General features: G+C 38.7%; 1 protein-coding gene across 1 annotated transcript; it reads right to left on the bottom strand.

Annotated features, from left to right (window-relative positions):
* LOC112198721 lies at positions 1–627 on the bottom strand. The gene has a single exon (XM_024339844.1). The coding sequence runs from the start codon at positions 625–627 to the stop codon at positions 1–3; it is 627 nt and encodes a 208-aa protein (XP_024195612.1).
* Positions 628–13,763: the final 13,136 nt, after the last annotated feature.

Raw genomic sequence — 13,763 nt, 5'->3', positions numbered from 1 at the left:
TCAAACAATACTAAAGCGCGTCTGTAAAATACCGAAACATCTCTCCACATCCTTCCTGTACCCCTCTTGAGCCTGGGAAAACTTCAGATCCTTGGGTCGTGTAGGCCTTGGAATTGATTTCACGAAAGTCTCCCATTGCGGATAGATACCATCATCGAGATAGTACCCTAAATTGTGAATCCTGTTATTCGCTTGAAATTGGATCCGAGGGGCTCGACCAGCAGTGAGCTCATCAAACAATGGGGACTTAGCAAGGACGTTGAGGTCGTTGCATGATCCAGGCATTCCAAAGAAGGCATGATATATCCATGTGTCATAAGAAGCGACTGCTTCGAGGATGATAGCGGGCACACGTTTTCGACCACTGTATTCTCTAGCCCAACTTGTTGGGCAATGCTTCCATTGCCAGTGCATGCAATCGATGCTTCCAATCATCCCAGGAAAGCCCCTTCTCTCAGCTTTGGTGAGAAGTTTTCTGAGGTCGGCTGGATTAGGAGCCCGGAGGTATTCTGCCGAGTACAGATTAACGATTCCTCTTGTAAATAGTTTCAGAGCCTCAATGGAGGTAGATTTCGCCATCCGAGAATACTCAGCACATTGATCTGCCCGGGCACCATAAGCAAGCATTCTTAAGGAACATGTCAGCTTCTGCTAGGGAAGTAGTCCGACTTTGCCTACAGCATTTGATTTCTGGACAAAATACGGGTCATAGCGACAAAGGTCACTGGAGATGCGGTTGAACACATTGTGACTCATCCTGTACCTTGTCTGGAATACCTCTTCGCTGAAAACTAGACGCTCCACAAAGTAATCTTCCGTCAAGTTTTTCCCTTTTTATTCCCTAAATCGCTCCTCATTTGGTGCACGCCCCGGTTGAGAACCCTGTTGTCGTGATCGGGAGAAAGCTTCAGCTTCAGCCACTGCTGCTACCACAAGAGTATTAGTCGTACACAGCTCTTCAAGATCTTCATCTCGAGATTGTCGATACTTAGCCCACAATCTCTTCATTGAAATGAGGGAATGAGAGGAAATGTGTTGGATCTGGAGAATATGAAAATGAATGAGATTTGTGAATATCAGCTTGTGAGGAATGCTGTGTTGCCTCTTGCTCAATTTATTTACAATTTTCACATAAAACGTGATCATATTGCGAGGACACGTGTCCACTCCTGGTTCGACGTAATCTGATCCGAAATTTTAGATAAGATTACATCAACAATAACCGTTAGATTGAACAGTATGCAAATGATCTAGTCCGTTCAAAAATTGTCGGTTGTGTCTTCACTCATTTCAAGGAAATTTTTCCGTTGTGCCTTCACTCATTTCAAGATAAATTGTCGGTGGTTCATAATTTGTCCGTTGTGCTTTCACTCATTTCAAGATAAATTGTCGGTGACTCATAATTTGTCCACCGAAAAATATTTTTGAAAAAAGTAAATTGCATAATTATGACATTAATTATCCATAAATATTCATTATTATCATTAAATATATTTTATCTTTTAGGAAAAAAAAATTTTTAACTTCGATGAACAATAAAAATAAAAAATAAAAAGAACAGTAAATTTAAACAGTGAAATCCACTGGTGAACAGTAAAAAGTGAACAGTGTTGACCGGGCAAGAAAAACAACGGGTGTAAACCCATGTCCAGTGGCAGTGAATAATAACTTGACTGGTCGAATTCTTGACTTCTCGACTTTGCCTTTTCTTGACTACGGGTGAACTTGCTCTAAGGAGGGTTTTGGCTTTTACACAGTAAACAGAGTCAGTTATGGCTATGTGATCATCGATCTATTTTTTTTTTTTGGCAAATATCAACGATCTATTCTATTATGTAAAATATTATTTAGGCTTAATATTATCTACATTAAGTAAATAACAAACTGATTAAACTTATTACAATAAATGAGAAATATATGAATTATCTTCTTAGACACTTAATGGGCTTTGGTATCTCACTCATATGGTTAGGAATCCATTTTGATAAAGATAAATATCTAATTAGTTGATATGATAATTATAGCATCTTTCATAAACAACTCATTGGCTAGAATCAAGGATTCTTTTATGGAAAGACCTATCTAGTTTGTATATATAGGTGCTTGAAGTCCCTATTCACTATGTGACAAAACATTCAGTCCTGCCCCATAGAGAGGAGTTAAACACATAGTTGAGTAGAAGATTTCTTGCGTGTGGCTGCTTGAAGTTTTGGAGCTTGGATTATTTGTGTTGAATAGCTGTGTTGCTGCTACTGCTTTTGAAGGAATGGCTATTGTGTATGAAGCAGGTGATGCATCTTCTCTTGCTGTATTCTAGTTCATATTGTATTGATCATTTGGTTGTGTTTATGCATTTTGTGAAACGATCTTGGTTTGCTCATTAAGTTAACATATTAGAGCAAATGCACCCCAAGAGTCAATAAGTAAAGGCAAAAAGTAAGGTTTTGCCTCCCATTGTGCACTATTCACTAATATTACTTTTGCCTCCTAATTTTGTCATGCACCCCAAATAGGCAAGGTCAATGCCTCTCAATCATTCACTATTTTATCTAATCCAATGGTTCTTATTTTTTTTAGATGTAATCCAATGGTTGGAACAAGAGCAACTGATTCAAATACATATGATCCCACCATGTTTAACTACAAGACAAAAATTATCAACAGCCATATCTTACGTCAGCTTCCATGTGAAGCCCATGTGCCATATTGGTCGACCAAGTCAAAGTCCAAGACTTGCCATTGGGTTTGGTCAGGAAGGCCTCTAGTCATCCAACAAGTTTGGGGTGCATGCAGTTTTATTTTTATTTTTTTTGCCATTTTGCTGGTCTTGGACGTCCAAGACCATTGGGGTGCATTTGCTCTTATAGACCATTTATTCTGATTATTTTCATGAATACAGGATACAGACTAATCAAAAGAGAAGTACGAGTAAATTCGGGTCCATTTTAAGCCATGAACTATGGCCTTTGTCTTGCTAGTTTTTATTGGATTAGAGTCCATCATTCATTACCTTTCATTCCTTCTTGTTCTTTTTTTCTTTTTCCCTTCTCATATTATTAGACTTTTTTTTTATGGGTAAAACAGTTCAATAAATAAATGTAATCAGTCACAAGGTTGGAATAATACTTACACCAATACAAGACATAGGTCTACCACCTACATTGGTATACAAAATTTTCCAAAAAACATTAAAGCACGGGAGCCTAAAAACTAACAAAAGAACTTCTCTTCAAAGAAAAATATAGGCAGTCACTTAACCTATGCCGAGTACACAATTATGGCATACATGTTGAGCAACACTTATAAGAAAACTCATAGAAGATCTTCAGCTAGGCTAGACTAGACCAAGACCAAACCCTAAGAAAGCATACTCTCCTCTCCCTTAGGGTTGGAGTTGTTTCTGTTAAATTAGATGGGTATGGGCTAGTCCAACAGAATCACAGGGTGTCTTGTCACTATCGCTCTCGGTCTAATTTATCTGTAAAATAAACAAAGGTCAAAGGGAAGACCGGGTGTGCCGCCTTCAATGCTCCGATGCCTAAGTCAGTATCATTATAAGATAAAGATAATGGAAAGCGATAGTAAACAGTTACCTCTTTAAGGTGTTGGAGATGACCCATTTGTAAGGGATTTGGGGGAATGCAGTCCCTTTGTTTCCAGTGTGGGACGTTTAGGTTCCCGATATTGCCCTAAGGGATATCGCGACCCTTATCTTTGATATATTTCTATCATCCTTTTGTGGCTAGATGAGCCTTGTGCTTCTGTTATTTGTGCTTGGAAGGTATATATACCAACAGGAGCTCCCAGTCTTACCTACAGGGTTGGAATTCTCATTGGAACCTTCCACAGCAGCAAAGAAGCACCATAGCACTAGACCTAACAACTACCAAGGGCCCAAATCTAAAGCCCAAGCCCTAATAGTAACCAGGGCCTGCAGACTAGCCCATAACATTGTGAGCCTAATCCCAATAGGCCTCCCTGCAAATTTGGGGCACCTGGCATGCTTGGGCCTCTTATAAATGATTGGTTATCCAATTACTCAAGGTACCCAAACTCGTGGCTCCCCAGAACCAGCGCGGACGTCCAAGATAGCGCTGCCACCCTTCTCAGCCAACATATATATATGCGGCCATATTACGATATCCTCGGCCCACCCCAAATGTAGACCCTGTCATGCTCCAAGAATAATTGAAGTTAATTGGCATCCTTCTTGATCTCTATGGGTGTATCAAGTTGAATACCGATGAGGCATGAAAAAGTAGTTCGCAAAAAGCTGGTTATGGTGGGGTCTTTCAGAAAAGGTATGTTCTTTTTGTTCTAACTTGGACATTCCAACCCCCATTGTAGCTGAAGTTATGGTCGTGATCTAAGCTATTAAATTAGCTTGGGTAAGAGAGTTGAAGAATACTTGGTTGAAAATGGATTTGGAGCTAGTTCTTAATTTCATTCACTCTCCTACTTTATTGCTTTGGCAACTAATTGTAGAGTGCAGTAATTGTTTATACCTGATTTCTCACATATATATAGTTTCACACTTCTCATATTTTCCTTGAAGGCAACTGAGTAGCAGATGTACATTTTGGAAAATCAAGAGATAAAGTCATCAGGTTTGACACGGCGGGACTTGCCATATGATTCTGTTCTCTCCTTTTGTAATCATGGTTGGTTGGGGCTTCCCAATTTATGTTTATGTTAGTTTTCTTTGTTAGTTACGATTTGTAGGTTTTATTGTTTGTTACTATGAAATAAGGTCTATGTGCTTCCTGCTTTGGTGTACCCTTTTTTTTTCTCAATAAATTTATTTGGGCTAAATACTGTTTAGTACCCTGTGGTTTGAGTCCAACATCAATTCAGTCCCTCGACTTTTAATTTCATCAAAAGCACCCTTGCATTTATCAAATCTCATCTAATAGGTCCTTCCGTCAATAATCCGTCAATTGGAGCCGTAAACTCGCTGCCGAGGCATGCCATGTCAGATCATGTGGGCCCCACCTATCAGGAAAAATTCCAAAATTGCCCCTGCCTCTTTCCCCGCTCCAGAAGAGCTCTGCTTTGGCTCGAAACTCTGCATCTTCTCTCTGTTTCTGCATAATTATGCCTGCCTCCGCATCGAGCCCCCAATCTCCCCCCTCCACCGCTCCCAACAACAACAACCCCCAAAACCGTAACAGGGTTTCCAAAAACCACACAAAGTTTCCATCTTTGACTCCAATTTCTGCTTTTGATTTCTTGCAGAGATCAGACCTAGACTTATCGAAATAACCACCGCCGCCTCTACCGCCGCAAATTCGATTGCCGCTCGCCGAGAAGCTCACCTCCGACCGTTTTCCTAAGTCCCCATTACTCTTCAGCTCCAATACCTCCAGCCATGCTTTGCCCCCACTCAAGTTCGACGCCGGTCTGCTCGCGCCTCACAGCTTGGTGGCTCCGTCGTGCCTGAGCAGCGACATGGACGTCGACGACGGCGACGAGGAGAGCCTCGATTCTGTCGCCGATGACTATTCCGGTGCTAATTTCTTCGATGAAGAATCGAAAGCGCAGACGGAGTGGTATCAAGAAGAAGAGGAGAGTGTTGGGTATAGTAATAAGGGTAGGTCTGGATTGAATATGGGGTTTTTGAAAGAGGATTTAAGGGTTGAAGTTCCTGGGAATAATTTCAGAAGGTTTACTGAGAGTGAGGTGGGGTTTAAGCAGAGATATCCACCCAAAACTTATACACCTTCAACTGCAAATCAGCTTCTGAAAAGGGTTCATCTTCGAAATGTCAATGTAAGAGTTGGTGCTTTCGTTTCATTTGAGAATTGGTTTTATGGATTGGGAAAGTTTTGTTTGTTATTTTGAATATTGTGTTGGTTTGTAGGAGACTAATTCAATGTTGTGTTGATGCTTTTCTTTCATTATATTATGTTCATTCGTGATTTTGAAAAATCCCAAAAACGGCAACGTATACGGGGTTGTTGTTGTTGGGAGCGGTGGAGGGGGGAGATTGGGGGCTCGATGCGGAGGCAGGCATAATTATGCCGAAACAGAGAGAAGATGCAGAGTTTCGAGCCAAAGCAGAGCTCTTCTGGAGCTGGGAGAGAGGCAGGGGTAATTTTGGAATTTTGCCTGATAGGTGGGGCCCACATGATCTGACATGGCATGCCTCGTCAGCGAGTTAACGGCTCCAATTGACAGATTATTGACGGAAGGACCTATTAGATGAGATTTGATAAATGCAGGGGTGTTTTTGATGAAATTAAAAGTCGAGGGACTGAATTGATGTTGGACTCAAACCACCTGGTACTAAACAGTATTTAGCCCAATTTATTTCAAACCGTTTGGGTTTAAGTCCAAAAAAAAAAAACAACAACAACATAAAGAGATATATAACCCTGTTAAGGACCAAATACCCCTCTATCTAGAGTACTTTTGGGGTGGGCCAAAAAGTCCGAAAACCTGAAAAAGGGGCCTGGATTGGCCAGTTTGGGCCTAGTTGGTTCAGGTTTTAAAAAAAATATATCAGGTTTTTACGGGCCCGGGCCGTTGTTTATAAATTTCAGGCTGGTCTTGGGCCTTGAATTCATTTTAGGTCCCGTTAGGTTTTTATGGTACGATTCCTTTCTGGCTTTCTTAGTTTCTTTCCTCATCTATTATATGTCTTCGAAAGCTTCAAATATGTCACAAAACCAAAAACCCTCATTTCTTCTTCGATTCTCTTAGTTCTTCTTATATTGTCTATACATAATCAATTAATGTCTCAACTAAGAGATTTAATCAACTAAGAGTTTGAGAGATTTGATCAGACTCTCAGACTGAGAGATTAATCGACCAAAGTCATCGGGATTGACCGATGAGCAGATATGGGACATCTTCCAAAGTTGTCAAGCCGGGATTCACTGATGGCGCTTACTGTATCTTTGATCTTTGAGCTGCGATTGTATTCGTTTGTAATTTCCTTCTTTGCATTGTGTTTTGTTTCTGGGGCTAAATGGAGCTGTAAATGCTTTTTTTGGGATTGTTGTGATGATGGTTAGGTTGTTCTGGCCAAGGTTTTGAATTTCTCCAAAACTACTGAAATTTCCATTCAAATTTCCGTAATTTGGAAGTACCGAAATGAAATTCATATGCTATATCATTTCCGTCAGGAGTTTCCCGAAATTTTTCAAAATTTTCCATATATTTCCGCGAAATTCTTAATTTTTGAAATATTTACACACAAAATATATTTAAAAATTCACACCGAAATTTCTCTAAAATTTCTGTGAAATTTATATGTCACTGACAATGAATTTTTTACTCATACTTTTATAGAGAAAATATGTTTTTTTTTTTCAATCAAGTGGAATACAACAAAAAAAAATCTTTTTAATTTGCTTTTATCTGCTACCACATATAATACCCATGTGAAATCATTTTCAAAATTCGTATACTTGTGAGCAATATTGTATGATACTAAATAGAAGCAGTTCAACCATGTGGATCGAACCACATCGTAGGAACTCTTATTATTAATACTTTATATTACTTTTGTTGTACTTGTTCTTTTTCATTCACGGAATTTTGGTATTACGTCCCCTCCCTCCCCGGGTTGTATTTTTCTAATTATTAGTGAAAAATGCATGATGGATAGAAGCAGTTCAACCATGTGGATCGAACCACATCGTAGGAACTCTTATTATTAATACTTTATATTACTTTTGTTGTACTTGTTCTTTTTCATTTACGGAATTTTGGTAATACATCCCCCCCCCCCTTCCCGGGTTGTATTTTTCTAATTATTAGTGAAAAATGTATAATGGCCAAGCCTTCCACTGGGTTCCAGCCCTTAAAAAAAAAAAGGTAAATCACATACACATTATCAATATACAACACATTTATAATTACATATAGATAAAAACACTAGTTTAGCAACCCTAGTGAGACTTTCTCTCAACCCTAGCTAGTCTACGGCCTCCTTGCCTCCACCGTCAACGTTTCTACCCTTCTCTCCCACTTTTCTCACTCCATGGCTTCCATTGATGCAGTCATAGCAAGCTTTGCTGCCTCCCTTGCTCTTGCTGGGGGGGGGGGGGGGGGGTAGCGCCCCTGATCTGGGGAAAATTGGTGGTGGTCCTGTGCGCAGGTCATCCCAATCTTTTCTTCTTGGCAAACCATTGACTCGAAAGCAAGTTGATCCGAAGGCTTTCAAATCTCACTTCCACCAAACTTGGATGGTGGAGAAGGAATTCAAGATCTAGGAGAGGGCGGGGGATCTGTTCCTCTTCTCTTTTGAATCTGTTCGAGATCGTAACAAAGTATTACAACGAGGAGTCTGGTGTTATTATCGCGCTCCTGTGTGTTTTGCAAAGTATGATGGAGTCAAACCATTGCATGAAGTCCAATTCAAGCATCTCCGAGTTTGGGCTAGGGTTTCTGGAATACCACCTCTTTATGAAGAGTCTGAGAATCTCACACTGATTGGGAACCTCCTTGGGGGTTTTTTGGATCATGACAAGAAGGAGTTTAAGAAAGGATTGAATAGTATTTTATTCTCCCATGATGTGTCCAAGCCAATCTTGCTTGAACGCAAAGTCTATTTGGATGTTGGTGTTGAACCGATTCTTCAGTTTCACTTTGAACATCTGCAAGGGAGATGCTCGCAGTGTGGACTTGTCACTCATGCCGAAATTGCTTGTGCGGTACCGTGTATGGCAAACCCTACTCCTAGGGTTTTGCATTTTCCTGGACCATCGTCATCTGGAGGTTCGTTCTCTTTCTCGGCAAAGGACAAGACTGATCTTTTCACTGCCTCTTCTTCCATCCCTTTGAAGAGGAAACCCATTATTCGTCAATTGGAGTGGCCAATTTCCCCTACTTCTCCTACAGTCCCTGCAGGGGAGGTTACTGAGAGTGATGCTCCTTTGGAGCACGAGTTGGAAAAGGATCAGAGTCCCACGGTCGAACCTCCCATAGTGACTATTGATTTGGATGGTTCTGCAGGTATGCAGATGGTTCAAGAAGCTGGTTTGTCTTCTAAGAAACAAAATCGAACCAGTGTGGGTAACCTTTCCCCCAAGAAATTCAAAACTATATTGGGTGGAAAAGTTCCAACCTATAGGCTGATGCATTGGGATTGATTGAAGATGACAGTGATGTTGTTTTGCTAACTTTGAAGAAGAAGACTGGTAGGCCTCTTGGCAGCAAGAATAAGATTCAGCGCACTAGTAAGAAGACTAAGGGTAGTGTTCTGAAGCTCACCTATCCTCCACCTACTGGATCTGCTTCCAGCCCTAGAGATAAGGGCAAAGGAAAACTTTGATTTCATGGTTTTCCTTTTTGCCTAATGCTAGAAGTGGGGTCTTCTATTACTTTCATCTTTGTTTTCTAGTTGTACACCAATTGTGGTCTCTAGGCGACTAGATTACTGCTTCCTGAGAGGTTGGTAGAGAGGGTTTTGTTTCTTGTTTTTAGGCTCAATAAGTGAGCGAATGTGTTTCTAATGAGGGTACCTGTCTTTTGTAGTTTGCTCATATCATTTATGATTTTGGTATGAGACAGCATGTGATATACGTGCCTTCTGGCCAAAGATATATTAATGAAAGTATCTATTTCCTCAAAAAAAAAAAAAAAAAAAAACACTAGTTTAGCAACCTATTACAGTACTAGTTAATTACTCATCCATATTAAATATCATAATTTTAGAGAGGTTACATTGTAAATAGGTTTACTATAGGTTAGTTTAGTCTATGTAAAAGTTTCATTCAAAAATATTATTTTCTAAATGCAATTTGTGTGATTTCTTTATTTTTAACCAAAATCAAAACTTTATTCTAGTCCAGAAACCTCATTGATATGCTTGTCATGTAGTATTCCGCAATATAATCTTTCGCAGTGGTCTCCTGGTAGATTGGGGGATTTTCTTCTGATGTCAATTCCTTAATTGGTCCATACAATCTCCTTGAAGGAGATTCAAATGCAAAATGCATGAAAAAAAATGCCACAGAAATTCTTGGACCTTCGGTTTTGGTAATAACTCTATGGCTGTTGCTTTTGAACTTGTCGTTTGTAATTACCTGTAGAAAGGTACACCTTATTAGAAACAAAGTAAAAGCTTTGTGCACTATCTTTATAATTGTTGGTTTGAAACTTGACTGTATTTGAATATATATATATATATATATATATATATATATATATATATATATATATAGGGTTAAATACTGTTTACTCCTTGAACTTTCAGCGAAAAAACAGTTCAGTCCCTGCCTTTTCAATTTCACACGTTTACTCCCTCATCTCTCAATTTTGGACCAATAGGTCTAATTTGTTATTCTCCGACCAAAAATGTCTATTCTACCCTCAAAATTTTTAATTAATTAAATTTTTTTTTTTGAAAAGGATTTTTTCTCTTTTGTTTTTTTTTTTTCCTTTTTTTGATTGAGCAGATGAAGATAGGGGTCGTCAACGGGCTGGGCTGGGCCTTGCTATATTTTTAAATAATTGCGGGCCGGGCTTTATTAAAAATCAAAGGATCCAAGCCCGTCCGTATAAAGCGGGCCTTGCGGGCTTTTTCGGGCCGGGCCGGGCTTGGCCTTGCGGGCTTTTTTGGGCCGGGCCTTGCGGGCTTTATTTATAAATAAATATTTAAAGACACAAGTATTTTTTTTTTTTTTAATCAAGCTTTGGAAATTCAATGGATAATGATCAAATACAACCAAAGATAACAATCTATATAACTATATTGTACCAAAAAAAATCTATGTTTATATATAGATACTAATTTGTTGATAAATAAATTTTTAAAGACACTAATTTTTTATAAATCTATATTTATGCATCATACACTCCAAAGAGCTACATATAGCAATTCAAAGAAAATGAGAAACCGACCGTTAGATGAGTTTATTACAATAAATTATGAGTGTGGTAAAAAATTTAGCCAATTTCACCATATTTTTGAATCCGATCGGATTGGTCAACCGTAGTCACTTATATGTTTTATTGGTTGACCGATGGCGTGGCAACCACGAAACGTGCTTATTTTTTCACATCACGTTTATATATATTCCATCGATGGATGTGCGTGGACATAAGATAAAAAAAAATTAATTTTAATTACAAACACATTGGACTATACCAATTTTATTCCTAAAGTTATATGACTTATACATTGCATTTAAATTGTTTAGGTTCATTCTAAAGCAACCATGAAGTGGAAAATGAATTCGGAGAAACCAACCGCTTGATGGAGAGATTGTAATGTTTTATGGTGGTTGTAGAAAATCCAGCCAATTTGGTTCACGTTTCGAATTCGATCAACTAGGTCAAACGTAGTTACTCTTATAAACCTATATTTATATATCATACACTCCAAAGAGCAACCCCTATCAATTCAAAGAAAATGGAAAAACCGACCGTTGGATGAATTTATTACAATAAATTATGAGTGTGGTAAAAAATTTAGCCAATTTCACCATATTTTCGAATCTGATCGGATTGGTCAATCGATATGTAGAATATATATATATATGCACATATTTTATATAGAAGTATAATAGTATAAGAACTTCCACACACACACACATATATTAATATATATATATATATATAAACACACACACACACACATATATATATATATATATATCTCTATATATATATATCTATATATATATAAACACACACACACACACACACACACATATATATATATATAAACACACACACACACATATATGATATATTGATATATATATATATAGTCATATATATATATATATATAGTCATATAAACACACACACAAATATATATCTATATGTGTCTATATATATATATTTATAAACACACACACACACACACATATATATATATATATATAATATTTTGCGGGCTTTTACGGGCCGGACCTAGCGGGCTTTTGGCGGGCCTGGCCTATGGGCAGGGCCGGGTTTTTGCGGGCCTCCATCGGCCCACCAAGGCGGGCTTTTGCGGGTTTTTTGACGGGCCGGGCCGGGCCAAAAGCCCTGCGGGCCGGCGGGCCTCCATCGGCCCACTTGATCCGCGGGCTTTTTGATGAGGCCTAGATGAAGAGAGGTTTTGTGTTTCGGATTGATTTGGTCTCTTTAGAAATTTTGATGTTGAAGGAGAAGAGAGGTGGAAGAAGAAGAGATAAACAGAAAAGGAAAAAAAAAATGACAAAAAATAAATTAAGAAAAAGAAAAAAGATGAATTGAGGGTATAAAAGACATTTTAATAGAGTTTTTTGACGGAATGGACCTATTGGTTCAAAATTAAGAGATGAGGGAGTAAACGTGTGAAATTGAAAAAGCAGGGACTAAATTTTTTTTCCCTGAAAGTTCAGGGAGTAAATAGTATTTAATCCATATATATATATATATATGGGGGCTAATTACTGTTTAGTACCCTGTGGTATGGCTCGAACATCAATTCAGTCCCTCGACTTTCAATTTCATTAAAAACACCCCTACACTATCATTTCTCATCCAATAGGTCCGTCCGTTATGATTCAGTCAATTTCAGCCGTTTAGCTGATGACGTGGCGTTCCAAGTCAGCACAGGTGGGGCCCACACGGAAGTGAAATTTCCAAACTGACCCTGACCAACCAAATATGAAAATATCCAAAATAAATTCTAGTCTTTGAGGTTAGAGAGACTCGAACCCACACCAACACGTACACAAATGAAAAGCCCAACCACCAGACCACTTGCATGGTATTGCAATATTACAAACAAAAATAACATATGTATAATAGTTTAAAAAACACTTTATCATCCTCCTTCTCCACCCACCTCTCTCCTCCTCTACTCTTCTTCTTCCTCTGTGCCTTCCACCCACCTTTCTCTGATACACCATGAGGCTAGAAAGATAGTCACGTGACTAAGGAGACCTCAAATTCGGCTATGGGCCATCAATGATAGAAGAAACGTCAACATATCAACCGGTTATAGTTCTAAACTAGTGAACGAATTACATCTGCTTGGGTCAACTCCCCCTCCTAACTTGTGAATACACACAATAGTTTTAGTTAATATACAACATCACTCATCAGTGATATGTTGTAAATGAAACAAGAAACCAACCACGAAGGATCAGACTTTTTTTTTTAACAAAAACATAAAACTAGACAAAATTCAACTAATAGCAAAGACATAATGGAAACAAAAGATGTATAGTGCCAGGCTCGGCCTAAGATGGGCTTGGAACCAAAGCCAAGCCCGAAAAGTTCGGCCTTTAAAACCAAAGCCAAGCCTGAAAAGGTCGGCCTTTAAAACCAAGGCAAGCCTAGCCCAAACCTAACCCCTAAGGCCGCTCCAACCTCTTGTTGCAATCGAGCAAACAATCGCCTCCCCAACCCTTCGCCATCCTGATTCGAATCAAAACAATTCCGATGTTTGTCATCGAAACCGCCACTCTAAATATGCGGCCTCACCATTCAGATGGATTGTTTTTTTGGCAAGGGCACCTACATCAAATTACTCTGTATTATTCTCAATGGCGAAAAATCTAGATTGCCTCTTATTTTAGAATGCATAATTGCATTTCTCACTTTAGAATGTTCATTGCATAAACCACACCATATACATTTCCATATCTAAGTTCAAAGCCTCAAATATTCCAATGCCAAGACCCCATTGAGCTGTTTAGTATAGTAGTGCACAACAAAATCTTTAATGGTGGTCTCTCGATAAATTGGAGGATTCTCGTCTGATGTCAACTCCTTACTTGGTCTACATTTACAATATGGAGGAATTTTCCGGTAGAAGATGTTGTCTAAAAAAA

Source organism: Rosa chinensis, chromosome 4 (genome assembly GCF_002994745.2).
Source record: "Rosa chinensis cultivar Old Blush chromosome 4, RchiOBHm-V2, whole genome shotgun sequence".
NCBI classification, from domain to species: Eukaryota; Viridiplantae; Streptophyta; class Magnoliopsida; order Rosales; family Rosaceae; genus Rosa; species Rosa chinensis.
Note: the sequence above shows the minus strand (reverse complement) of the source record. Positions and strands in the feature narration are given on the sequence as shown.

Excerpts from the sequence above, each read along its gene's own strand:
- LOC112198721 (XM_024339844.1), bottom strand. The coding sequence starts at position 627 with ATGCTTGCTTATGGTGCCCGGGCAGATCAATGTGCTGAGTATTCTCGG.